Raw genomic sequence first — 25,565 nt, forward strand, 5'->3', positions numbered from 1 at the left:
TGCCATGAGATGTGCATTACTGCAGGCCGACACGGCTGGACACGAACGAGTCATCTCGTTTCAGTCCAGGCAGCTCAAAGCCGCCGAGCGGAACTACCCTGTCCACGACAAGGATCTCCTGTCAATGAAATATGCCCTTGTGAAGTTTCGTGTTCACCTTCTGGGCTCTAGGCCCTTTGTGATCTACACAGACCACGCGTCCTTGAGGACGGCGACTAACCCGCCTCACCTCTCCCAAAGGATGGCGAGGTGGCTGTCCTTCTTCGCGGAATACAACTTCCGCGTCGAATACAAGCCGGGCAAGCTCAACGTGCTTGCGGACGCCCTCTCTCGGCGTCCTGACTATGAGTTGGCCCACATCACGCGGGTGACAACGGATCTATATGATCGGATACGCATGGCGTATCGGGACGATGAGGCTGTCGCGCCTATTGTCAAGTTCCTTATGGCAGGAACGAGCGCGAAGTTTGACTGGCTCTCGTCGCGACAGCGCTCACGGCTCCACCCAGATGAGTTGAAGGATGGACTCCTCTATTTCCGGGTGGTGCTCACTGATCCTCCACGGGTGGTCGTACCCAACGTCGAGGATCTGAAGTTCGATATCCTCGCGGAGGCGCACGACGCGCCCTCCAGCGGCCACTTGGGCCGCGAGAAGACCTTTCTGTCGGTCTCTCAGTCCTTCAGGTGGACCCACATGTACAAGTGGGTCGCCCGATACGTTAAGACATGCGAAACATGTCAGCGGGTCAAACCCGCAGGGCACTCTTCAGCTCCACTACAGAGCCTGCCCGTACCGGCTGACCGGTGATAAGTAGATGAGTCTTGACTTCATCTTTGGGCTTCCCGCCGACGGGCAGGCAACACTGGAATTTTGGTGTTCGTGTGTCGGCTGAGCAAGATGGTACATCTTGCTCCGGTTCCCGTCACTGTTACGGGCGAACAATCTGCAAGGTTGTTCGTCGATGGCGCGTTCCGCTATCACAGTCTCCCGGAGACGATTGTCTCGGACCGAGACCCGCGGTTCACGGCTGCGTTTTGGAAAACGCTGCTCCCCTCGCTGGGAAATCGTTTGCAGATGTCCACTGCGGATCATCCGCAGACAGACGGCCAGACAGAGCGCGTCAATCGAGTGCTCGAGGACACTCTGCGCAGTGTGTGTGCGGCAGCACCACGTACGTGGTCGACGCAGCTTCCAGTTGTTGAGTTTGCGCTCAACAACGCGGTGCACGCGTCCACGGGGTTCACGCCGTTCTACTTGAACGGCTTCCGTCACCCCAGAGTGCCTCTCACTCTTCGAGGAGCCACTGACTCCTCTATTCTAAGTGGGGGAGAGGCTCGGAAAGCCCTTTCCTCCCAGGTCTCGGATGTGAGACCAGTTCCGCTGCGGAAACAGGTGGAATCTTTTATGGAGACCAAGCTGAGCGTTGTCAGCAGGGTCCGCGATGCCATGGCAGCGGCCCAAGATAAACAAAAGGAGTACTCAGACAAACATGGAGGAGAAAACTTAAGTGTATTTAAAGTGGGGAATTTATTGTTACTAGACACGAGGAACCTACCTCTTGACACTGTCAGCTCTGTCGGCAGCAACAAGCTGAAGCACCGCTTCATCGGACCATTTGCAGTCCTGGCCAGACATCTTGCGTCGTACACCATCGACCTGCCAAAGTCAATGACGACGCACCCGACGCTCTATGTTGGACGTCTTAAGCGGTACTTTGACCCGCAGGGGTTGCTGACTCGCAGACCCCCCTTGCCCCAGCTCCTCGAAGCAAGGGCCGGTCACAGATGTCGACGAGGGCGTCGGAGCAGGCACCCAAGCCTCGGTCGGAACGGCAAGGCTGCGGTCAAGGCCGTACGCCGGAGGGGCTCCGTATGAACGGACCCCGGCGCCATACGCCGAGTACGCTGAGTACGCCGGGTACGCACCATACGCGTACGTCTGGGAGTGGGCCGCGGGCGGCTCCGGACGTGGCAGCAGAGCCTCGATCCGTCGGATCATGCAAAAGGCCTCGTCCAGATCGGACGAAGAGACCCGGCGATCCACCCGCAGGGGCAGCCTCGCGACCTCTCGCTCCAACAGGTCCAGGCGACCCGCAAGACGAGCGAGCTCGCCCTGATTCCCGGCCTGGGCGGCAGCATCACCGCCAGTCCCAAGGCCAAGTGCAATCTCAAGCACGAGGACACGTTGACGGAGGCGGTCAGCCTCAGGGCCCTGTGTCGGACCCGCAGTCGGAGCACTCGGACGAGAGTGACTCTCGAAAGGCGCCGAGTACTCGTACTCGTACGAGGGCACCTCCGCCCCTGCTTGACCAAAATGGAGAAGTCCACTTCCACGTGAAGCGGATCCTCCAGGAGCAACGGCGTCGCGGTAAGCGACAGCTCCTCGTGAAGTGGAGGGGTTATGCCCACTCCGAGAACTCGTGGGAGCCGATTGAACGGCTCCTGATTGACTGCCCGAAGGCTGTCGCAATCTGGGAACAGAAGCGGCGGCAGCTTCATAAGTAGTCCGGGGCTTCTTGCCCGAACGGGGTACGGACGATGAATACATTCCGTACCCGCGCTCATCTTGAGCGCTAGAAGCCGCGCGCCTCAGGATGTCCCTTGGCAGCATACGCTTGCTGATCAAGTGAGCAAACCTCACACGAAGATCACGCTGGTCCAGGATGCGGGACAGCAGCTGATCTTCATGGAGTTCCCGTAACTCCGTGGGCGAGTACTTAAGAGTCTCCACCCACGCCCAGAACATGTCCTCACAAGAACGCCACGTGGGACAGTTCTCGGGCATAACCCAGGGGTATCCCCAAAGAGGATAGAGACCACCCCGGGTCTCGGGCATCTTACGACAAGTCGTGAAGTCCTTGAGAGGGATGCGGTGTGGCGCGAGAAGCACACACCGAGCAGCCTCCAAGTTGTCAACGAACAACTGTTCTTTCTGAACAAGGGCACGTTCGTAGATGCCCCTAGAAGTGTGGCCGCCCACAAGGCCACGAGGAGCGACAAGAAGCTCTAAGAAGAGGGCAGCCCCAGAGCTCTCCTCGGGAGGCCAATACCGTCTTGAGTTGATGGCAGCTCCCTGGCTGACGGTTGCCACCACCGAACCCTCACGCACACGCTGGGCAGCTTGGAATTCCTCCTGCATCTGGTCGAGATCATTCGAGACCTCCCGGGGCTCAGCGATAGCACCCTCCTCCTCCTCTTCTTCCTCCTTCTCCTCCTCTCCATTTAAGGAGTCAAAGATACTCTGATAGGAGTGTTGAGTCTCCTTCTCCTCGCGGAGTGGAGACTTAGAGGCTGTACGCTTCTTTATGGGTTTGACGCCTTCGGCTTTAGAGGCGTTAGCGCGCGCAAGACCCTCGGCAAGCGAGAGACGTTTGCGAGGATTCTCTTCCTCATCGTCACCAGCTTTGGGAGTGCCCTTAGCCTTGACGGCCAGACTCTTAGAGCGCACAGAAGTCCTGGGACTGTGATCACCTTGATCACTAGCGAGCGACTGCACGCTGTCATCCTTGTGCTCACTGGGCACTAAGCTGTGCCCTCCCACAGAGCCCGCAGGAGCATCGTGCGTGCTCTCGAACTCGGCTTCGTCCTCACTGCCCGAGTTGAACTCACGTTCCACGAACCGAGGGTTCGGACGATTGTCTGAAGATGAGGGCGACGGGCTGCGACGCTTGCTTGCACGCTTGCCCACAGCCGCGTCACCCGAGGAACCGATCGCCTCGGAGGCCACCTGAGTAGCCTCCTTGAGTGCCGAGCCTTTGCCGTGAGGCTTCGTGCTCTTGGCTTGCCCCTTACCGGCCGCAGCCTTGGAGCGTGTCTTAGCACCGCTCTTTGCTGTGCCACGAGGCATGGTAACGGTCGAATTGGAGACCTAGACGAAGAGCGCACAGGTTGCTGCGCGAGGCTCTAACTGTGAAGTGAGCCTCCGCCGCGCTCGCGCGGCCAAGTCGATGGTTTTCGACTTTGAGAATGAGAGTTTGTGACGAACACCTCTTCATTCTGATTGGTCGGTAAACCGAACCTAAGTGGGGGAGGGTGTAACGGGGTACGTAGCCATAAGTGTACCCTGGTTACATGAAGTGTGACACTTCACACTTCAGGTGTATGACACGTCATACTCCGGGATATTTGGTACAAGGTACCAAGGTCGTTCAAAGCCAACCGTGTCGCGAGCCGTCCTTGGATGGGACGGTCGACGCTGTATAGAAGTAGAACAGTACAGAGATATAAACAGAAGCAACAAGCTAAAGACAAATGTCAACACAAATTCTTTTCTGCTTGTTGTCTCCAAGGAAAATTCACGACTGACCTCTTACCTTCTTCCTTGCGACCCGCACTTCGTCCTCCATGGTCCTCGTTCCCGCCGTCAGGCACCGTTTCGCAATCATCGCCCACGATTTTGTACACCACGACAGCGAGGCGGTACCGCTCACCCCACCGCCTCACCGCGAAGATACACAGTCCTTCAGTAGCTCCGGTCCCCCATGACTTCCGTCCTCGTCATCCACGGGGACCGTACGCTCTAGCCGCGCTTGTCCCACGGAGACCGAGGCCGGCCCACAACTTCTCAGCGACTCCGTCGTGGCCCTGCATGGCTTCATCGAAAGCGTGGCCCACACGAATCTGGTCGGCCGTCGAAAAGAGCGGAGGAGGGTAACGGAACTCACCGTGCCCAAGACGGTGGCCGCCAGAACCACTCGTGACACCCTCCCCGACTGAAGCTTGACGCCCTCGTCGAGCACCCGTCGGGCCTTGATCAGCTTTCCGGGAACGGTGAGCATCTCGGCGCGCCCGCACTTCGCTCAGCCGCCGCACCTTTGGCTTGGGACCCACACAGCCGTCGGCCTTCCAGAACGCTTCGCTGAGGCGCTCGGCCTGCTCCTGCTCCTCAAGGTCCTTCGTCCACCGGGCGTATCTATCCTCAGCGACTTGCTTAGGCGTGCGTCGGCCCTTGGAGGCCTCGCCCCATCGCAGTAGGCGGCTAGTAACGGCTAGCAAAACGGTCAAACCACTGGCAAGCACCATATCGTAGTTCCAGGCGAATCCGCCGTCGACACCAAAATGCCTTTCCGCCAGTACGTAGGTCCCCAGCAGTAGTAGCGCCCCGACGCCGCAGCTTCCATAGAGAATCCATTCCACAAACTCGTACACGTAGACGGCCGTGTACAGGCCGGCGTAGGCAAACAATTCCATGAGTGACGCGAAAAGCGCGGAAAACAACAGCACGCACGGTCAATTGCTCGGTGACACTCCGCGCTGGAGCCAATACCAATACTTCACTGTAGACTTGCAGCTCAACTCGAGCACGTCGGGTAGGAACACGCACCACAAGGCGTGATAGGCCTCCAGCCAGCGGTGGGCAAGACGTCCCAACCCGTCCTCGCTTTCCGCCTCGTCCTCTAGCACCACCATCGGCGTCTGGAACAACGCCTCGTACAGCTTCCAGCGACGCACTGCCGGAGTCCTTTCCGCAATCCTCACGTAGTCGGCGAAGATCCGGTAGCGCCGGATGCAAGTCTTACACAGCCCGGTTCACTTGATCACAAATTCCAATACAGCGCCAACGATCCGCCCCACCACACACCACAACGGCTTGGTGATCATCCAGCCGACGGCGCCGCTCAGGCCCCAGAACAATCCAGACCAGTGGCGGACGGCTGCCGCCCACGCCATCTCTGTCCACGGATGACGCACGACGCACCACCCAAACGCCCAGCAGATCCCGGCAAGCCAGACGCACCACTCCGTAGCCTCAGCGAGCAACTCAATCATCGTAGCGCAGCCCCGAACGCAGGGAGTCCGATCTTTGAGTAGTCGTGCGTACCAGCGCTAGGCCGGTCCAGATAGGCAGGAGCCATCAATCATCGTTAAAAGAACTCCATCACCGTCACTTCTCGGCGCTGGGGCGAGTCCACGCCGTAACCCACAATCCCTCGTAATCGGATCTGGGACCGTGCCGGGCCCTCGTCACAAACCGTCGATCACGGGGGACAAACCGTCTCCCCCCCCAGCGCATCTGGCGTATCACTGAACCATTGACGGTCCCTGACTAGGTCAAGAACCATCAGCCTAGCGGTAAGATCCAGTCTTTCTCGCATTTCCGCATTCGTTTCCTTCTCCTCACGCCGCCACAGTTCTTCCCGCCTTCAACCATGGCCAGGACCAAGGAATCCAGCAAGGATGTCGTCGTCCGCCGTCTCCGCGCCCGCCTCGACAGCAAGGGCAAGCCGTCGGAGGAGACAATGTCCTGCGCGCCCAAGTGGACTTCTACGCCGAGCTCCGAGATCACCTGGCCGTCAACGAGGCCTCCTCGGGGCTGCAGGCAGTCGACGCCCTCGCCCTCGCCCTTATCGCGGATGACGACTCCCTACCGGCCACGCTGACGGAGGTCGTGACGCTGTTGCCGCCGCCCGGCTCCATCGAAGACGGACAGCCCCCGACTCATGCTCTCTTAGCCCGACACGACCATCAAGCGCCCAGCCCCGCGCAACAAGGCCCAGTCGAAGCGTCCGGCCAAGAAGCGACGCACCACCGCGAACTCCCTGAAGTATTCCCTCGAGCTCCCCGACGACGTGCCGGCCGCGATCCGTCGTGACGTGAATCGCCTTATCAAGGAGGCGGCAGGACGAGGGAAGACTTCATTCCGGCTGGCGTATCCGTGGTCCGGGCAGCGAGCCTGGTGCGACCCGCAAGAGCACCCGCTGCTTCATCTTCTGCACTGGCGCTTCTGGATGAAGCACCGCGCTACTTTCTTCATCTGCGCCCTCTACGCACCCACCGGCAACTCCGACGCACGCCGCAAGAAGAAGTCCGTCGCCGTGCAGGCCCGTTTGCGATTCATCCGCGCGAACATCGAGGTGTTCGGCTACTACAGCTTCCTGGCCCAGCTGGAGGACAAGGCCCACGACAACCTGATGTGGTACGGGGGCAAGGCGGCCGCTCACTCGGTAGCGGCCAAGACTCAAGCCGCCCAAGTCGACCTGGCTACGCTCTACAAGAAAAATAGGGCTCTCTACGACCGGACCATCGCCCGCGCTCTCGATCCGTTCTCCATCGACGAAGACGGCTATAGTTCTGTTCCGGAGCTGCTGGAGCAGACCCAGGCGTTGGACATCACTCGGAAGCCCCACCTCCGCCTCTCGGACGTCGCCCTGGGCCGCATCGCCATGGACGTTGCCAGCCGGTCGCCTCCCAACCCTGCTTGGGTTGGTAACAAGACTAGCGGCGTTTGGAAGCGGCTCCTCTCGGATCGGTCGCTCCGCGAGGTTCAGACCAACATTGTGCAGCAGCAATTGGACGGTACGTATGAAGCGCTGGACGACGTCAAGCCTTACGACGTGACCGAGCGAGGGGACGACGACTCCGACTTCGAAGGCGAAGACGACGACAGCTATTCGGCCTTGCCTCCTTCTGCGCCTCTTCCAGCCCGGCCCTCGCTCACGGTTTCCGGCTCCGACGTCGACGAGGAGGAGGAAGACAAGGTCGATGAAGCCGACGACGCCGCCGAGGACGCCGAAGACGACGAAGAAGAGGCCGAAGACCGCGAAGAGGCAGCCGGCGATGAAGAGGAAGCGGAAGACGGCGAGATCACGGAGAGCAAGGCCACCTCCAAGTCCAACAGCGACGCGTCCTCGGTTGACCGCAGCCACGGTTCGGGCGTGACGTCCTCCAAGAAGTCTTCGGGCGACGGGGAGGCTAAGAAGGCGCCGCGTCCACCAAGAAGACCAAGTAACCACCGACAACACGCGCTCGGCGTCGTACCGTAGCGTAGTGCCTCCCGTCCGTACTCGTAATCCCTTCCCTAATACACTTGCTTTCGTTAATCTTTCTTTTGTTCTCGTTGTCAGCCCGTTCCATCGTTTCTCTTTTCCAAATTTAAACATGTAATATAAACTCCACACCTGGTCCGTCCGCGTAAGAGTCCTGGTACCCAATCCACTTATCGAAATTCATCCAATCCTGACACCACAGACACTTATTCACGGACACAGGCTACTCCATCAGTAAATCGTAATCACCGACCTCCGCGTTCGCATCCGCCAGGCGAGAGCTCCGTCTTAACTCGGGTAACCGCTGCTTCTTCCGTTCGGCTTGTTCGAAAGCCGAGATCAGCGACTCGTACTCAGGCGACAGTGCCGCCCTCGGCAACCAGAACGTCTCAAAGTTAGCGGCCAGCGCCAAATACTCGATGCCACGGTTAACCACACGTTTGGCCACCACCTCCAGTAGAGGAGCAGTGACTCCTGTCAGCGCAGTGTCCCCCATTCCGACGGTCAACCTCTCCGAGAAACTGGAAGCAGGCAGATCAGCCTCGTCTAGCGGACCGTCTTCGATCTCGTCACCGTTCTCCTCCAAACCCTCGGGCACTTAATCCATGAAGGGCCGAGTCCACCGTCCTCGGAGCTTCTTGAGTCGGTTGACGTTCACAGGCACGACTCGGTCGGGGTGCGAGGGTATCGCAATCCTGTAAGTGTTGTCGCCCACCTTCTCAACTACTCGGTAAGGCCCGTGCCATGAGAACGACAATTTCTTCGTCCGCACTTCTCCTCGCTTGGTCCTGAATACCTGATAAACCCAGACCGGGTAACCTACTGCAAACTCCACAGCGACTTGACGCTCCAGTTTTTTTTTCATGGCGGTCCTGCGCCTTCAGCAACTGTCGCTCCACGAGGTGTCTGGAGTCGCGCAAGGATCGGAACAGTTCACGCCTATATTGGGCCACTTCGTTGCTCTTCCACTTGGTGCCCAAGTTCAGGAACGCCACATCCAGCGGCAACGCCGGGTCACGTCCGTATAGTGAGAAGAAAGGAGTGTCACCGAGAGCCTCGTGATACGACGTCCTGTACGCGAACAACACCCGTTGCAGGTAGAGGTCCCAGTCCGTCTGAGCTTCGCTTACATGCATCCGTAGCATCCCAATCAAGGTACCATTAAACCGTTCGACTAGACCTTGCGTTTGAGGATGGTACGCTGACCCAAACAGCTTCTTGACCCCCAAAGTCTGATAGAATGACTTGGCCACCTCAGACGTGAAGTTCGACCCGTTGTCGCTCAACAGTCGCGACGGCACTCCGTGCCGAGCAACCACTCCGTTCACCATAGTATCCACGAAAGTTACCGCATCCAAACGTTCTACCGCAAAGGCTTCCGCCCACCGCGTGAAGTAGTCTACAAACACGAGGATATACCGGTGACCTCTCCCAGTCAAGGGCAAAGGTCCTATAGCATCGACCACTAGCAATGAGAACGGATTAGTCAGGTCAGCCACCGGCATGCGCTGCATGAGTCCAGAACGCCACGGTCGCGGTCCTTTCCCGCCGCCACACTCGTTGCAGGTGCGGACGTACTCTTCAACATCTTTCGTCCCGCCTGGCCAAAAGGCATGCCGTCTAACCTTCTCCGTCGTCTTCGTCAGTCCCATGTGAGACGATAGCTCGTCCTTGTGACAGAAATGCAGCACCGTTTCCACGTATGTCAAGGGCACGACGGGGACTGAGACCGAGCGAGCAGGGCCGGCTCGAGCCGGCAAGTTTATGAGACGCAAGAGCATTCCTTCTTGGACGGAGTACCGAGGTCCCATCCGCACCACTCGCGCTCGCAGGTATGGATCCAGTGGCAACGCACCGTCCAGCAAGAAGGCCACCAGCGCCTTGATCCACGGCACCTTCAACTGCTCACTCACGAACTGCTCACGATCAAGGCTAAACTGGTCGACGGGTGACGGGGCGACCGGTCCGACTTCTTCTCTGACAGGATTCTCGCGTAATTCAACCGGCCCACGGTCGTCAACGTGCCCATCGGCCGGGTCGCCAGCAGCTCTGTCGGCGTATTCCACTTCTTCGTCCGCCTCGGGACTCGAATGCTCCCCGATTGAAGACGGACCCACGTCGTCGTCGTCCGGATTCAGTAGGTCGTTCATAGTCAGCGCCGCCACTTTGCCCACTGGTAGCCGAGAGAGACCGTCCACATGCCCCATAGCCGTACCGGGCTTATGGTGTATCTTGAACTGCAGACTCGACAGCTCCATGGCCCACCGGGCCAGTTTAGCGTTCGAAGTCCGATTGCCGGGACTGAAGACCCACGTTAGCGCTTGGCGGTCCGTGTACACGTCGAACTCGCGCTTGTCGAGATAACTCCGAAACTTACGCGTAGCCCAGACGACGCCCCAGCACTCAATCTCCGAAATCCCATCCTGGTTGTTAATCCAATTCTTCTGCGAGCCGGTCAACAACTTGCTGGCGTAAGCCACTACACGGTCACGGCCATCAACTTCCTGCATCAGACAAGCACCGACGGCGTACCGGGAGGAGTCCACAAACAACTTGAATCGCCTCCGGCCGTCCGGATAGGCCAGGATAGGAGGCTTCATAAGAGCTCTCTTCAGCTGCCGAAACGAAGCCTCGCAGTCCTCGTTCCACTCGAACGGAGCATCCTTCGCTTTCAGTCTCTCCAGAGGCGCCGATATCCAGATTTGTACCTCCGGAAATAGCTCGTCAGGCCCAAGAACGACCGAATCTCGTGCAGGTCCCTCGGCGGCCGGATGTTCATCACCGCTTTCACTTTCTCAGGGTTCGGCAGAATGCCGGCCGGCGTCACAATGTGACCCAAGAATGCCACTTGACTCCGCCCCCAATGACACTTCTTCATCTTGAGCTTGAATCCCGCCTCACGGAACCGAGTCAGCACCTGACGGACACGCACTAGGTGCGTAGGGAAATCCTGGCTGAAGATCACACAGTCATCCAGGTACACCAAGCACACTCGCCACTTCAAGTCCACTAAGACGGTCTCCATCAACCGTTCGAACGCCGGCACCGCATTACAGAGTCCAAACGGCATCACCAGCCACTCGTACAGGCCAAACTTACACGTGAACGCCGTCTTGGCCACGCTGCCCTCGTCCATCGGCACGTTCCAGTAACCGGACGCGATGTCCATCGTAGAGAAGATCTGCGCACCTCCTAATACATCCAGGATATCGTCAATCAGTGGCATAGGATAGCAATCCGTCACCGTCACAGCATTAAGCTTCCGGTAATCAATACAAAAGCGAATTCCTCCGTCCGGCTTCCGGATCATCAGGACGGGACTAGCCCAAGGACTGTTCGACGGCCTGATCAACCCGAGATCCAGGTATTGCTGCACTTCAGCCTCCATGACTTCCCCTTCCGCCATCGACACACGGTAGGGCGGCTGCTTTATGGGCTTATTATCCCCGGTGTCTATCTCAAACTTGAGTCGGTCTGTCCTCCCAGGTTTCATGGACGACGTGACGAATAAGTCGTCGAAGCGGGTCAGCTCCTCGCGGAACAGTTCAATCTGTTCGTCCGTCAACTTGGACTGTGAGAAATCCGCCTCGCCCTTCTCTTCCTTGTCGGGCGGCACCGTCGGCTCGGGGCTCTCGATCTTCTCGAGCTCCACTAACTCAACGTTCCCCGAGGCCGACGACACTCTCGCTTCTTGGGACTCCGTCGACTCGACTGCCGCGCCGGTAGGCACGGAAGGCGAGGGAGGGCCAAACGCCGACTCAGGAATCACGGACACGCAAGCGACCGTGGAGCCCTTCTTGACCCAACTCACGTCGGACGAAGCATTGCACACCTCGACTAGGACCTGGCCGTTTTCCACCGTGCACAAGGTCCGCGCGACACACAGAGTAGGCGAGAGATCAACGGTGCTCTCCACCAGGACCGTAGTCTTGTCAGCAGCGTCGCCGACGACGTTGGCCATCACTAGAGCTTGGCCTCGCGGAGGCAGGCGTATCGAGGCGGCCTTCTGAGCCATGTAGGCGTCCTGCACCACCGTGTACCTGAGCGGTAGTTCCTCACCGGTATCCTTGAGCGTCATCCTTCGTTCGGCGACATCGATCACCGCCCCAAAAGCACCCAAGGCGTCCACCCCCAAAATGGCGTCGACGTGCAACTTGTCAGCTACCAGCACACTAAGGGAGACCTCCACAGTTCCCAGTCGCAGCGAGAGACCGATCCATCTTCGTATCTTGAGAGGGTGTCCCGACGAGCTCTTGACTTGACCGCCGTACGGCTCTAGCGTCTCCTGGGACCGGCATAATCGCTTCAATACTCGACTGTCCACGAGACTCAGAGTCGCACCAGTGTCGGCCAGCATCCGAGACGGTAAGCACTCAATGTACCCACTCGAGAGTGCCTCAAAGTTTCCAACGGCGCACACGACCCGCCGGCCATCCTCGACCACGACATGGACATCGGCTCTTACGTCATCGTGGGAGACGCCAAACCCACCAGGCAGCTCCACAGTAACTACTTCATCCAAGCCGGTCTTCGGCACCTTCGTAACGACCCTCGGTGACGGCCGCACCACCTCCACGTAGTGGGAGGCGTCGTCTTCGTCCTCGGGATAGAACAACAGCTCGCACAACCCAGCCGTTGACTCGAAGAGCGTGGAGACATCCGTCCGCCGGGCTGTTCTCCGCCGCTCACGGCGTCGTGCCGACGAATTCCTCACCCTTTTAGCCCGCAGGAGGAGCTTGGTCCAGACGAGAGCTCCTTCCGCCTCCAAGTACGCTCTGAGGTATGCCTCTAAACGTCCCCACAGTACCCCGCTCTTAGTAGGTCCAGCTGCCCCCCTTTCGGCGAGAGCACGGAGACGCTGCCAATCCGGAGTAGGCGCCTCGTCCCACCTAGGCTGAACTCCGTCAGTCGTATGTCCGTCTTCGCCGGGCGTCGACGCCGTCGCGCTACCAGCCTCCAAGCACACCTGCAACCAGCGATAAGCGACGGTACGCCCCGTCGCACGTACGCCTCGATAATCATCTACCGGAGAACTGTCACCAGGGCGTGAAAGTCTTCCGTCTTCTTCTCCAGCATCCGTTCCGACGGCGGGCAACAGGATGTTGGCACAGACGTCGTCTTCACCTCGATCCTCCACTCGTCGGGGATTCTCACGGCCCTCGTTCAGCTTCTCCGACGGTGACGACCTTCCTAGGGTAGTAATAGCCGTACGCACAGCATTTACTACGGGCGTCTTGAAGTCTCGGTTGGCCCGTTTGGCCTCCTCGGTCGTCTCCAACGTCTTCCGGAACCAGTCTTGCCAGTGCTCCGGCGAGGCAAGCTTTCCAGGGAAGGCACGGCGAGTTCGCTCCAAGACCTCGGGCGAGATGCCCAACAACCGAGACAACTCCGCTATTGAAGGGCCCCTTACGGCCACAGTGTTTAGTCGCACACGCTCCAATACAACGGCGTCGTCCAACGGGTACAAACGGTTCTCTAAATCCTTGTCATATTCTTCACTTTCCGTATTAACTTTCGCGCCAGCTAAAACCGTAGCCTCTTGGCCGGGCTCACACTCCTCCATGGCGTCCAGTTCCGCATCCGTGAAGATACAGCCAGTTTCAGTTTGCTCGATCTCCTTGCTCGGTTTGGCATCCTCGTCCGTGTCAGCCTCCTTGTCCATGTCAGCCTCCTTGTTCCTGTACATCACAGCGGCGCTAGGTCCATCAACACTGCTTACCCTTTCCGCACGCATCCTTCGTTCCGGCCGCGTCTTCTGCCCCACAGGCAGAGTCTCCACAGGAACCGCGACGCCGTCGATAGCGACCGTAGTTCCCACCGTAGAGGCCACCTTGGATAGATCCACGGCTACCTTCTCACACCGTTCCGGGGCGTCGTTCACCACGACAAGGTTTCCCTCTTCTTCCGTGCCTACTATCCGGATACCCCTCTTTTCCCTCGACTTTTTCTCCTTTTCCTTCGTCTTCTTCTCTTTCTGCACCACAACAGCCACCGCGCTGTCCTCTTTCCCCGTCACTGCTACCTCTTCATCAACGTCCACTGTAACGGCCTTGTCTTTTCCATCCTTCACTCGGTCGCCACTCGAGTCATCCACTTGACCAGAGGAAGGAGTGACTCGTTCTTCCCCTCCCTCACGCTCCCGTCATTGACGATACGCTTCGGCCGTCGACGCCTTCAGAGTCGTGGCCAATCCCTTCAGCGTAGCGATCTCGGGACACTGAGAGACACTATGACCGATCTGGTGGCAGTAGAAACACCGCATCGTCGAGTTTCCTCCTCCGTTTCCACCGCTAGGCGGGCCACGGGCCCCGGTATACGGCACCTCACACTCAGCCACAATATGACCGTACTGGTTACACCGTCGGCAAGTCATCGTTTGGCGCGAACACGTCACGCGAGTGTGACCCTTGTAGTCGCATCGGCCACAGACAGGTTCTCCTTCTTGCGTGTGGGCATCCTCCGCCATCTTGATGCCTCGACGGGCACGATTACCTCCGAACGGACCAGCTCCACCAGCGGGAGGGAGCTGTCCGTGGCCTCCGGAGCTCGGCACCACCGCCGATACAGTAGGCACCGCAGCCGGCGGCACGGACTGCAAATCTTCCATCACCTGGTGTTGCCATTCCAGCTGCTGCAACAGGAAGTCGTCCAGCTTCTGGGTTAGAGCGTTCACAGTCGCCGTGTGACTATCAGTCCTCGCCCGCGACTCGTCAGGAAATTCGTCGTCTTCCTCCACAGGACGATGCATGTCCTTAAACATTAGCCACTCGCACGCCTCCGGAATATCTCGAGCCGGGCTTGAATCTAGAGCAGCCAGCATCCTCTTGTTCTTCAGGCCACGACGGAACAACTGATACCGCATCTGAGGGTTCGGATAGTCGAGGGAGTCGCACAGGTCTGTGACTCGGTCTCCCCATTCCTCCACTGACTCGCCGCGTTCACGCTTAGTGGAGTACAGTCTCTCCCAGAGCTCGTCGGCCGTCCTGCTGAGGAACCGGTTGTGGAAATGCACCTTCAGCGTCGCGAACGACTTGATGCTGGAGTTGCTCCACCATCTTTCGGCCTCACGTCCCTTCAGCTTCTGTCGGAAAACCAACAGTCGCTCTCTGTCTGGCAACCGGTCAGTGTGGTCCTCGAACAGCTCCCAGAAGTCGCGCGCCTTCTCCACCGTAGCCGTGTCCGAGTAGAACATCGGCAGCACCTTCATCACAGTCGACATCTTCGTGGTCCAGTCTTCACGCCTCGGCAGGCGTGACGGCCCAGGCAGGGCCCGGACCGGTGGTCGAACACCAGCACGCGGAGGGGCCTGCGGACCTCGCGGCACCACTGCCGAACGCGGCGGAACGCCCGGGGCGCTCCCTACTAGTCCCGTCCAAGCAGGGCGCGGACCAGTCCTAAGGATTCCAGGCGGAGCAGGATGCGTCCGGGTCGCCGCGTTACTCTGACCTCCCGTAGCAGCAGTAGCCGTCCGAGCAGTACCCGTCCCAGACACGCCCGGTCCCGTGGTCCTGTAAGGGGCCACCGGATTGGCAGTGACCGTCTTCTTAACAGCGACCGGCGGAGCCTCGTAAGGCTGCTGGGGCACGGACGCCGTGTACGCGAACACCGTGTTGTCCGAGGGTGCGAACCCCTTGGACGTCCAGCTCCAGTCAAACGCCGGCCGGTCCCAGCGGCGCTCCTCGGTTTCCAGTGTACTGCGGAATGAAATCCACTGGGGCTCTTCTTCTTGGCCGGTTCCCAATTCTCGACAGGAGGGTCGTCCTCCTCGTACTGGCCGAACACTTCCCAGCTGCCGTGCTCATAGGCAAGTTGGTAGTCGTCTTCAAGAGGAACGCCCTCCTCCACCAGGGGTACCTCATTCGGGGCCCGGGGACCCCGCCTCCCGTACCGGGCGCCGGCTCCGTTTTCACCTCTCCTTCTACCTTGACCGCGTCTTTGACGCCACCCGTCACCTCCAACCGGCCTTCTCCAGCCGCCCGTAGCTCGTCGCGCGTGCTCTTACGTAGAGCGTCCCGATCAGCAGCGGTTGTCACTCCCACAGGAGTCTTCTCTTCCTCATCTTCCTCGTTTACATCCTCCGTCTGAGTGTCTCCCTGACTCTGTCCTTCTTCAGCCGCCTCTCTGGCAGCGGACCGCCTCAGGTCCTCTTCATAGTCGTCTTCCACGTATACCGACATGACACTCTTCTCCAATGCTTCCCTCGTCAAACTCTTGTTCCCAATACTACCTTATGCGCCCCTGGGCTCGATACCAGGAATTCCGCGCCGAATAAACTCCAAACTTCACACTCCCTTATGCGCCCCTGGGCTCTATACCAGGAATTCCGCGCCGAAAATCACACTCCAGTCCCTATGCGTCCGGGCCCGATACCAGACCTCCTTGCACTACGGGATCACACTCCACGACGTCTCCGACGGTTCTTCTTCACAACGAAGACCAATACCCTGCTTCTCCACCACGTGTCGCGAGCCGTCCTTGGATGGGACGGTCGACGCTGTATAGAAGTAGAACAGTACGGAGATATAAACAGAAGAAACAAGCTAAAGACAAATGTCAACACAAATTCTTTTCTGCTTGTTGTCTCCAAGGAAAATTCACGACTGACCTCTTACCTTCTTCCTTGCGACCCGCACTTCGTCCTCCATGGTCCTCGTTCCCGCCGTCAGGCACCGTTTCGCAATCATCGCCCACGATTTTGTACACCACGACAGCGAGGCGGTACCGCTCACCCCACCGCCTCACCGCGAAGATACACAGTCCTTCAGTAGCTCCGGTCCCCCATGACTTCCGTCCTCGTCATCCACGGGGACCGTACGCTCTAGCCGCGCTTGTCCCACGGAGACCGAGGCCGGCCCACAACTTCTCAGCGACTCCGTCGTGGCCCTGCATGGCTTCATCGAAAGCGTGGCCCACACGAATCTGGTCGGCCGTCGAAAAGAGCGGAGGAGGGTAACGGAACTCACCGTGCCCAAGACGGTGGCCGCCAGAACCACTCGTGACACCTACCATTGGTCAAACGACATTGCATTTCTATAGGTAATTTATAGTTTGTATTAAGCCCGAACTTTATCTACCTATAAATATACTCAGTTTACAATCTACCTTATTTAGGTCACTCCACTCTCTTTTGAATAAAGAGGGGACCTGTGAACTGCCGTTCACTGAGAGTTTGTATACTCTCGGAAGATAACTTCCTCTAGCGCAAGGTGCTGTGTGACCCCGTCACACTTAGCGTACCTATAAATATACTCAGTTTATAATCTACCTTAAATTGGTCATTTCGCTCCCTTCACGCAAAAGGGGACCTGTGAGCTGCCGTTCACTGAGAGTTTGTAAACTCTCGAACGACAACTTCCTCTAGCGCAAGGTGCTGTGTGACCCCGTCACATCTTCTGTGCGGCTCTAGCATCTATTTGAGCCAATTACAGAGCGTTACGTATCTAATTTCGGCCAATCGGTGGACTATGATATTGCCGGAGGTACGGTAGTAAAATTTAGTAATGATCTTTTTGTGTTGATGAAAAAGTAAGCCCAGCCGCTTACGATTTGACCGGAAACTTAGCTTTTTCAGAAAATGTCAGACAGAATGTCTGACGCGATGGGTACGATATCCGACGAATGAATGTTTTTTCGCGATAGAAATATATTTGTTTTAGCTTTAACTTCAATACCAGGATAAATTGAAAAATAGTTGTTGCTTAAATCTAAAGAAAATGCGCTACCAATAATAATAAGATCTATGCGTGCAAACGGTAAATCTGTCAAAGAGGATGTGATGAAGCCGATGGTAGCATTCTCTTCCAACGCGGGACCAGCTCCATGTTCGTTCCCAAACGGTGCGCCTGGATGAATACCGTTGACCCGGAGCCCTCCTGCGAGCTGAAAACTACTTCGCCACCAAAGTAACGAGCAAACAGTCCTGCCATAGGCATACCGTAGCCACCGCCACTGAAGTGCTCGCAGTACGTCGGGTAGTTGTCCGAGTTAATAGGCGGGTACAACGGACTCGTGGTGTAGTCGTAGTGCCACATCTTGTTCCAGCGACTGCGTGGAACACCTTCACCCTCGTCACTCACCTTGACGGTCAGGTCTTCACTGCCTTGGCAAATCACAATCTCCACGGGAGAAAGTTCGTCACTCGAGCGGTATTTGCTCACGTACGGGTAAATGTTGACTCCTGCAACCTCCTCGACGGCTGGGATGTAAAAATCCAACGACGGACTCTTCGGGTTCATTACACGCTCGAAGCGGTTCACTTTAATTCGTGGTGGAAGTTGAGACCGAGAGCGGTGGTGCTCCACGGTGGCTCGCATCGAGTTCTTGACCAACTCGAACACCATGTGGTACAAGTGCGACTCGACGTACAAGAAAGGCATGTTGGCGCTGGGAGTCACACGAATCTAAGTGGGAGGCGCCATACCGCAATACCGGACACACAACCTCCGTGCTTGTTTGCACGCATCGCGAACGACCTGCTCGGCATTAACCAAATGCACTCGACCACCAGTTTGCTCCAATGACTCGACGTGGTGTCCGATGATCATGCGAATGCCAATGCGGCCAAGAAAAAACTTGTCCAATCGGTCCTTGATATTCTCCTGCACGCTTTCAAGCTGCAGTGCGCTCTGGCCCAAATCCGTTGCCTTGAGTTCCTGTAGACCGTAGCAAATGAGTGGCACGAGGTTTGAACCACGCTCTTTAGCATTGCGCATCTTTTCTGTAAACATCAGGTCCTCTGCGGCGTTCGTCGGTGACTTCGTGCGGTTGATGCTTTGCAGTTCGTAGCGGTAGAAGTTGATAGCGTGGCGCACCGACGTGGTCTCGCTCAGACCCACGGGCAAGTCGGACAGCTCCATGACGGCTCGTGCGTATCTCGACTGCAGCTCCTTGTGAGCGAACTTCGCCGAAATGAGACGCAGCTTCATGCTACCGTCGGCAAACGTGCGCATCTGCTGAAGAGTCGTGGGTGTTGGGTCGTTGTGGGCGATTTCGCACACCTCGTCCATGGAGAGGGGGTTGGCCTCAAAGTCTGCACGGAAGGCGTCCATGTGCAACAGAGCGGCGCCGTGGCGAGCCACGGCAGTCTTTGCGATGACGGGGAGCCCTGCTAATAGAAGGGGGTTGACACCACGCCTGATGACATGACTGCCTGCCTGATATGGATGAATCCTGTGGCGAAGGACAAGGATAAGAACTCGAGAAGGTGCAACAAGTTTCTCGAGAAGAAGAACATTTCAAACGTTTGAACAGTTTGAATGTTTGAACGTAGCAGTAGTTTAAACAGAGAGAGCCTTGCCGCTCATCCATAATTTAATTCACTTTCAAATCTTCCAACTCAAGCTCAAGTCGACCCACACAAGCGACCCTCTGCCAGCCAAGGCCGCTACACACGTCCAAGTCGACTCAAGCCCGATCCGCGTGCCCTCTGCTAGCCAAGGCGCGTCATTTTGATATATCATATTTGGAACGGATCAATCATTCAAGACCTTCCAAGATGGTGCGACAGTCTCACGACAAGAACGACTACGTCACCTACACTATCGTCACGAGCCCAGCGACTGAGCACGCTCCGGCCGACACCGCGAAGATCAACATCCCCAAGTTCTACGGCGGCAATGCCAAGGACTGGCTGCGATGGAGCATGCGCTTTAAGAGTCTAGCCCAGCAGAAAGGATGGAACGTCGAACAAGCCGCACTACAACTTCTCCTACTACTTGACGGTGAGATGAAGAACGATGTCGAAGATGCTGCGAGACAGGCGGCGCAGGAAGGATTCTCATTTTCCCAATTTTACGAGAATATCGGCCAGCAACTAGTCCCTCTCGACTACAGCGAGACCCTCGACGAAGAACTTTGGAACCTAACCAAGCGCTCGAACGAGTCAGTACAGCAAGTCTACAGACGGCTCAAGGAACTCGTGCGTATGTTCGCTGAATTACCAGTGAACGCTGAAAGTCTCCCCGAGGTACAGCAGTGCCGCTTCCTGAAGCGTGCCATGCCTCACGCGTGGCAAGACAAACTTGCCGCGTCTGGAATCGTCCACGAAAGAATGAGTGAGTTACTTCAGTACTTCGAGCGCATTGAAATGCGCGAGAAGTCCATCTCGAAGGACAAAAACAGCAATCAGCAGCAGAAGCCTTCTCGCTACTCCCAACCGAGCAAGTCTACCCACTTGGAGCGACACAAGAGCGGTAATGACAAGAACAAGCACGGGAACTCTGCTGCACCAACACAGAAAGGACAGGGTAAATGGTGCTCACACCATCAGACCTCATCCCACAACACCAGTGACTGCTTCGCACTCAAGAAGCAGCAACCAGCCGAACACAAACAAGCTGAAACTAAGAAGCCGTCCAAGTCGAAGAAGTACCCGAAGGTGTACAAAGCTGACAGTGAGTCCAGTGACGAGGATGAAGAGTTCAAGTTCATCGGTCTGGTAAATAAGAAGCCTTCTACCACAAAGGCGCCATTGCGCATTGACGTGCAGTTACGTGGCGAACACTCCACTATTGAAGCCCTCCTGGACAGTGGAGCATCGAAGAGTGTAATCAATGCGGCAGCTATGGAAGCTATCGCCAAGCACGGACGCAGACAAGTCGCGTCCAACACAACCTTTCAGACTGCAGGTGGTCCGGTCAAGAGTGACGGTAGCGCCATCGTGCAGTTCAAGTTCACCAAGCTCAACCCGTCGGTCAGAATTACCCACCGGTTTGAGGTCCTTGAGAGCAGCACAGACTCAATGGTCATTGGACGAGACCTGATGGAAGCACTGGGCATTGTGCTCAATTTCAAGGATAAAATCGTTCAATGGGATGGCTGCTCCACCGCGCTGAACACGGGCTCTCCGGTTACTGCGACGGCTTTGGATACGAATACCGACCCCGAGTTCCCCGACGAGTACAAGGAGACAAGCGACGATGCAGTCCAACCGACTGAGTTGATGCCTGACACGGTGTCTGGAGAATTGGCTGCACGCTACCTGCATCTCCTGCAGCAGTACGCGCATCTATACGATGGCCATCTTGGCAGAATGAAGTTCGACGACTACGTGCTTCCTCTGTCTCCTGACTTTAAGCCCGTGCATGCAAAACCGTACGCGATTGCAAGGAGCATCGAAGCCAAAGCCAAGAAAGAAATCCAGCGATTGGTCAACCAAGACGTCCTCGAACAGATTTACGACTCGGAAATGGCCTCTCCAGCTTTCTTCATAGTCAAACCGAACGGTTCGTTACGGTTGCTGATCGACTTCCGACTACTGAACAGGTACCTGCGCCGCAGCCCGTACTACGTGCCCAAGATCCGCGAAATTCTCATGCGCCTCGCAGGGGCGAAGTGCCTTTCATCATTTGATGCGAACATGGGTTACTACGCGCGTCGACTTGCCAAAGAAAGCCGGCCATACACAGCTTTCTGCTTGCCATGGGGCAAGTTCCAGCACAAAAGACTTCCCATGGGCGTTGCAACCGCACCTGATGAGTATCAAGCGTCTATGGAGAAGATCTTTGGAGATCTCGAATTCGTTGTGGTTTATCTCGACGACATACTGGTGTTTTCTCGCAACGAGGAAGAACACTTGGAGCACCTTCGTGTGGTTTTCGAAAGGCTCAACAAAACCATATCACCCTCAACGGCAAGAAATGCCACATCTTACGTGACTCCGTTGACTACCTAGGCTTTACGCTAACTGCTGAAGGCATTCAGCCGCAGGCCAAGAAAATTCAAGCCATACAGCAAATCGCAGTGCCCAAGAACAGGAAGGAACTCCGTCGGTTCCTTGGAATGATAAATTATTATCGCGACATGGTACCTAACAAAGCTGCACTATGTGCTCCGCTCAACCGATTCACCAGCAACAAGGTCCCGTTTACCTGGCTGCAGAGCGACACAGACGCGTTCAACGCTATCAAGAAGGCGTTTGCCGAAGCTGTACTCCTGGCGTTTCCAGATTTCGACCAACCCTTTCATGTGTACGCCGATGCCAGTGGAAAGCAGCTTGGAGGTATCATCATGCAGCAGAAATCCATTCTTGCCTGCTACTCTCGGTCACTGAACAAGTACCAGATCAACTACACAACGATGGAACTGGAATTGTTGTCCATCGTGTCTCTGCTTCGCGAGTATCGAACTATGTTACTTGGCTTCGAGGTCGTGGTCCACACCGATCACAAAAATTTAATCTACCCGACAGAGACGAATTTGCGCGTGAAGCGCTGGAAGCTACTTCTTTCTGAGTACCGACTCAAACTACACTACATCCAGGGTTCCAAGAACATCGGTGCTGACGCGTTCTCACGTATGCAGTTCGACTCTAACCAACAGCAGACGCTTGACGAAGAGATCTACGCTGCGACTGACGAGCCTGAGTGCGTAATGCACGGCCCAGTCATCCGAGATCATCAAGAGAAAGATGAAACAATTCAGACGATCAAGTCTGCATGTCTTGCCGGAACCAACAATCCTGACTACAAGCTCATGCCTCTTCTTGGTTGTCCACTGGTCGCGTATCAGAAGCGAGTTGTTATTCCTGAATCGCTGCGCGAGGATCTCGTAAGCTGGTATCATCAGAACCTCGGACATCCTGGCCATGAGCGTCAATTCAAGACGATGCATCAAGCTCTCTACTGGCCCGGTATGGAGGCCTTTATCACAGCGTTCGTCAAGAAGTGTCTTGTGTGCAAGCGTGCAAAAGTACACGGTGGCAAGCAGGACTACGGACTATTGCCCCCACGAACGTTGAAGACAGCGAATCCATGGGATGTGGTACACGTTGACCTAATTGGTCCTTACGACGACGGTGGTTATGGTATCACAATGATCGACCACGCCACACGCTGGCTCGAAGTCGCCGTCCAGCCCAACAAGGAGGCGCTAACGACAGCTGAGAGCTTCGACCGTCAATGGCTCTGCCGGTACCCTCGTCCAAAACAAGTAATCCACGACCAAGGCCCAGAGTTTACTGGAAAAGAATTTCAAGAGCTCTTGCTGAGCTACGGTATCACGGCGAAGCCCATTACCGTTAAGAACCCACAAGCCAATGCCATCTGCGAACGAGTTCATTTGGAGCTACTAAATATCGTTCGGTGCTACGAGAATGTGGACTGGAAGAAGGCGTTAAACTACGCGGCATTTGCAGTGCGTGCCAGTTACCACAGTATTCTGAATGCGTCACCCGGACAACTCGTCTTCGGCCAAGACATGATATCTCGCCAATTGCATCAAGCGAACTGGAGCTATCTGTCCAAGAGAAGGTTCGAGGCGATCCTCGCTGACAACGATCGCGAGAACGACAAGCGCATCGAGCACTTCTACAATCCAGGAGACAATGTCATGCTTCGGATCCCGAAAGCTTTTCGATCCAAGACGCGAGCTGTTGCACACGGCCCGTATACCATCAAGCTAGTGCACACCAACGGCACGGTCACCATCGACAAAGGTGCAACGACGCAGCAAGTCAGCATCCGCCGCATCTTTCCTTGTTAAACCGCACAGGTTCATGGGGGGAGTATGACATGACTGCCTGCCTGATATGGATGAATCCTGTGGCGAAGGACAAGGATAAGAACTCGAGAAGGTGCAACAAGTTTCTCGAGAAGAAGAACATTTCAAACGTTTGAACAGTTTGAATGTTTGAACGTAGCAGTAGTTTAAACAGAGAGAGCCTTGCCGCTCATCCATAATTTAATTCACTTTCAAATCTTCCAACTCAAGCTCAAGTCGACCCACACAAGCGACCCTCTGCCAGCCAAGGCCGCTACACACGTCCAAGTCGACTCAAGCCCGATCCGCGTGCCCTCTGCTAGCCAAGGCGCGTCACTGACAACGCCCATGATTGTTATAGTTGTCGGGTCAAATTGAATTGTGAGTTTTGAAGTGGCTCACAGTTTTCTGCTTGGTTGTGTGCGTGTCTCTGGTCACTCTTCTTGTCGCTCTAATTTACATTTAAATGCAAGCAAAATAATGTAAATAAACATGTACAGTCTATGGTTATGCTTAGTCGACAACTGAGTTCTAGAAAAAAGATTATGCAACAGTTTCAGATTGAAGATTGTTGAGGTTAGGGCCCGTCACAGGGACCGCCTCTCCATCGTGCTCTCTATAAACTAATAATGAAGAGACACGGTATTTTTGACTCTAATAAATAATGTACTAAAATGTCTGGAACATTTTAGTACGATGAATGGTAGCGGCAATTCTAGACTATGTTTCTGAATGCCGCATACTAATTTCTTGTTAGTAGCCCGCTACTTTCTTAAACATTAATCTTACTTCTTTTTTTTACTCCTTCCTACCCTGACTTCCTTCTACCTGCGCCCAAGTTCCCCGCAACAGGTTATGAGCCCAACGTTTCTCCAGGGGCGAGCTGGACGCTGCAAGACAACACACCTCCAAGCCGCATGAATGGCCAGGGGCACAAGGAGGTGAAGGAGACCTGAGTGAGACGGACACTTGCCTGCGTTAGGCCACGTTGCCAACTTTGCGCCAGCCACTGAGCTGTAGCGCTGCATGTGCAATAGATCGCCATACTGGGAGGCCATGTTGCCCTCTACGCCAGCAGCACGTCTGCCACGCGGTATCGAGCCAGAGGAGAATCTCCCTGGACTCCGTACCATACGCACTGCGTATTGAGCCAGAGGAGAATCTCCCTGGACTCCGTACCATACGCACTGCGTATTGAGCCTACGAAGCAATAACACTTTTTTGCATGAGCAATGTCTCCGTCAATTGACTAAATAGTGTCCATGCTTCTCACTACTTCAAGGTATAATAAAATCCGGAATACAATCCGAAGAGCCACTAGGAGAAAAATACCCCAAAGATGTGAGCTGGGTAAAATGTGAGTGAAGTGTGTTCCTAATACTGCTTGGTGCAAGCATTGTTACCTAGCTGCTCAAAACATATTTATGCCACATTACTAAAGAAATTTATGAACAAAATCAAACATGCAATTTGCATGATGCAAATACAAAATTGCAAATTTCACAAAGGCTGCCTAGCTTGTACGAAGAAAAAAATATATATACCCCAAACGTTGAGAGAGAAATACTTAATGAAATGTATGAAACTGGGAGGCATCAACGCCAAAAACTTTTCATGCATTCGCCAAACTTTAGCATTTATTGTCACTGGCAAAAGTTTCAAACATTTCCAGCATAACAGTACCAAAAGAATGAGAAAAAAATAACACTTTATGACTACAAGACAAGCCTACAGAAGCCTCTGTCTACAGAAAGCAAACTATAGTTTTACTGCATCAATTTCATCTACAATGAATTCGATAGTTTGCAAAATCTATCGCTAGCGCTTGCGAAGTAAAAATAAAATTATAAACTTCCAAACGAGAAACAACTCGATGAGCCTCTAGGGAGAAAAATAACCCCAACGACGAGAGCCTGCACACTTACTGCAAATATGATGCGTACGCTACCGATGACACTGCTTGATGTTATTTATGCTTTTAAAAGCTGTAGCCTTTCTTCAACAAATATTTGAAAACTATAAGCTCTCAATAACAATAGTCGGAACAAATTGAAAATGACTGCAGCACCTATATCAACCATTTCATGAAATTGGGAGGCAATTCTATAAAACCTCAGCAGCGAAAAACAAAAAACAAACCACACATTGTAAAGAAATATCCACATATTAAAGAGCAAAACAATGGCAGTTTAAGAAATGAACAAAGCTAAAACGCTTACACAAAATATATAAAGATAAATACGGTGATCAGGTGTATCCTCAAAGGTTTCCTGAGTAGCCAACAACAGAGCGAACAGGTTTTGATCCTTAAAATTAAAGGTT

General features: G+C 55.4%; 4 protein-coding genes across 4 annotated transcripts; 1 reads left to right on the plus strand and 3 right to left on the minus strand.

The window, feature by feature from the left end:
* Nucleotides 1–4,497: 4,497 nt before the first annotated feature.
* Nucleotides 4,498–5,022, minus strand: PITG_22683 (secreted RxLR effector peptide protein, putative; the record flags this gene model as incomplete). Its single annotated transcript, XM_002908078.2, has 1 exon — nucleotides 4,498–5,022. One exon carries the CDS (start codon nucleotides 5,020–5,022, stop codon nucleotides 4,498–4,500), a length of 525 nt encoding a protein of 174 aa, XP_002908124.1.
* Nucleotides 5,023–5,682: 660 nt separating this feature from the next.
* On the plus strand, nucleotides 5,683–7,763 carry PITG_01459 (uncharacterized protein; the record flags this gene model as incomplete). The annotated part of the gene is made up of 3 exons (XM_002908079.1): nucleotides 5,683–5,794; nucleotides 6,132–6,385; nucleotides 6,453–7,763. 3 exons carry the CDS (start codon nucleotides 5,683–5,685, stop codon nucleotides 7,761–7,763), a joined length of 1,677 nt encoding a protein of 558 aa, XP_002908125.1.
* Nucleotides 7,764–13,852: 6,089 nt separating this feature from the next.
* Nucleotides 13,853–14,958, minus strand: PITG_01460 (uncharacterized protein; the record flags this gene model as incomplete). Its single annotated transcript, XM_002908080.1, has 3 exons — nucleotides 13,853–13,880; nucleotides 14,084–14,258; nucleotides 14,454–14,958. The coding sequence occupies 3 exons, from the start codon at nucleotides 14,956–14,958 to the stop codon at nucleotides 13,853–13,855; spliced, it is 708 nt and encodes a 235-aa protein (XP_002908126.1).
* Nucleotides 14,959–17,527: 2,569 nt separating this feature from the next.
* Nucleotides 17,528–18,715, minus strand: PITG_01461 (pyruvate dehydrogenase [lipoamide] kinase, putative; the record flags this gene model as incomplete). The annotated part of the gene is made up of 5 exons (XM_002908081.1): nucleotides 17,528–17,881; nucleotides 17,942–18,007; nucleotides 18,068–18,166; nucleotides 18,236–18,499; nucleotides 18,626–18,715. 5 exons carry the CDS (start codon nucleotides 18,713–18,715, stop codon nucleotides 17,528–17,530), a joined length of 873 nt encoding a protein of 290 aa, XP_002908127.1.
* Nucleotides 18,716–25,565: the final 6,850 nt, after the last annotated feature.

The sequence above is a fragment of the Phytophthora infestans genome, genomic scaffold (genome assembly GCF_000142945.1).
Source record: "Phytophthora infestans T30-4 supercont1.2 genomic scaffold, whole genome shotgun sequence".
NCBI lineage: Eukaryota > Oomycota > Peronosporomycetes > Peronosporales > Peronosporaceae > Phytophthora > Phytophthora infestans.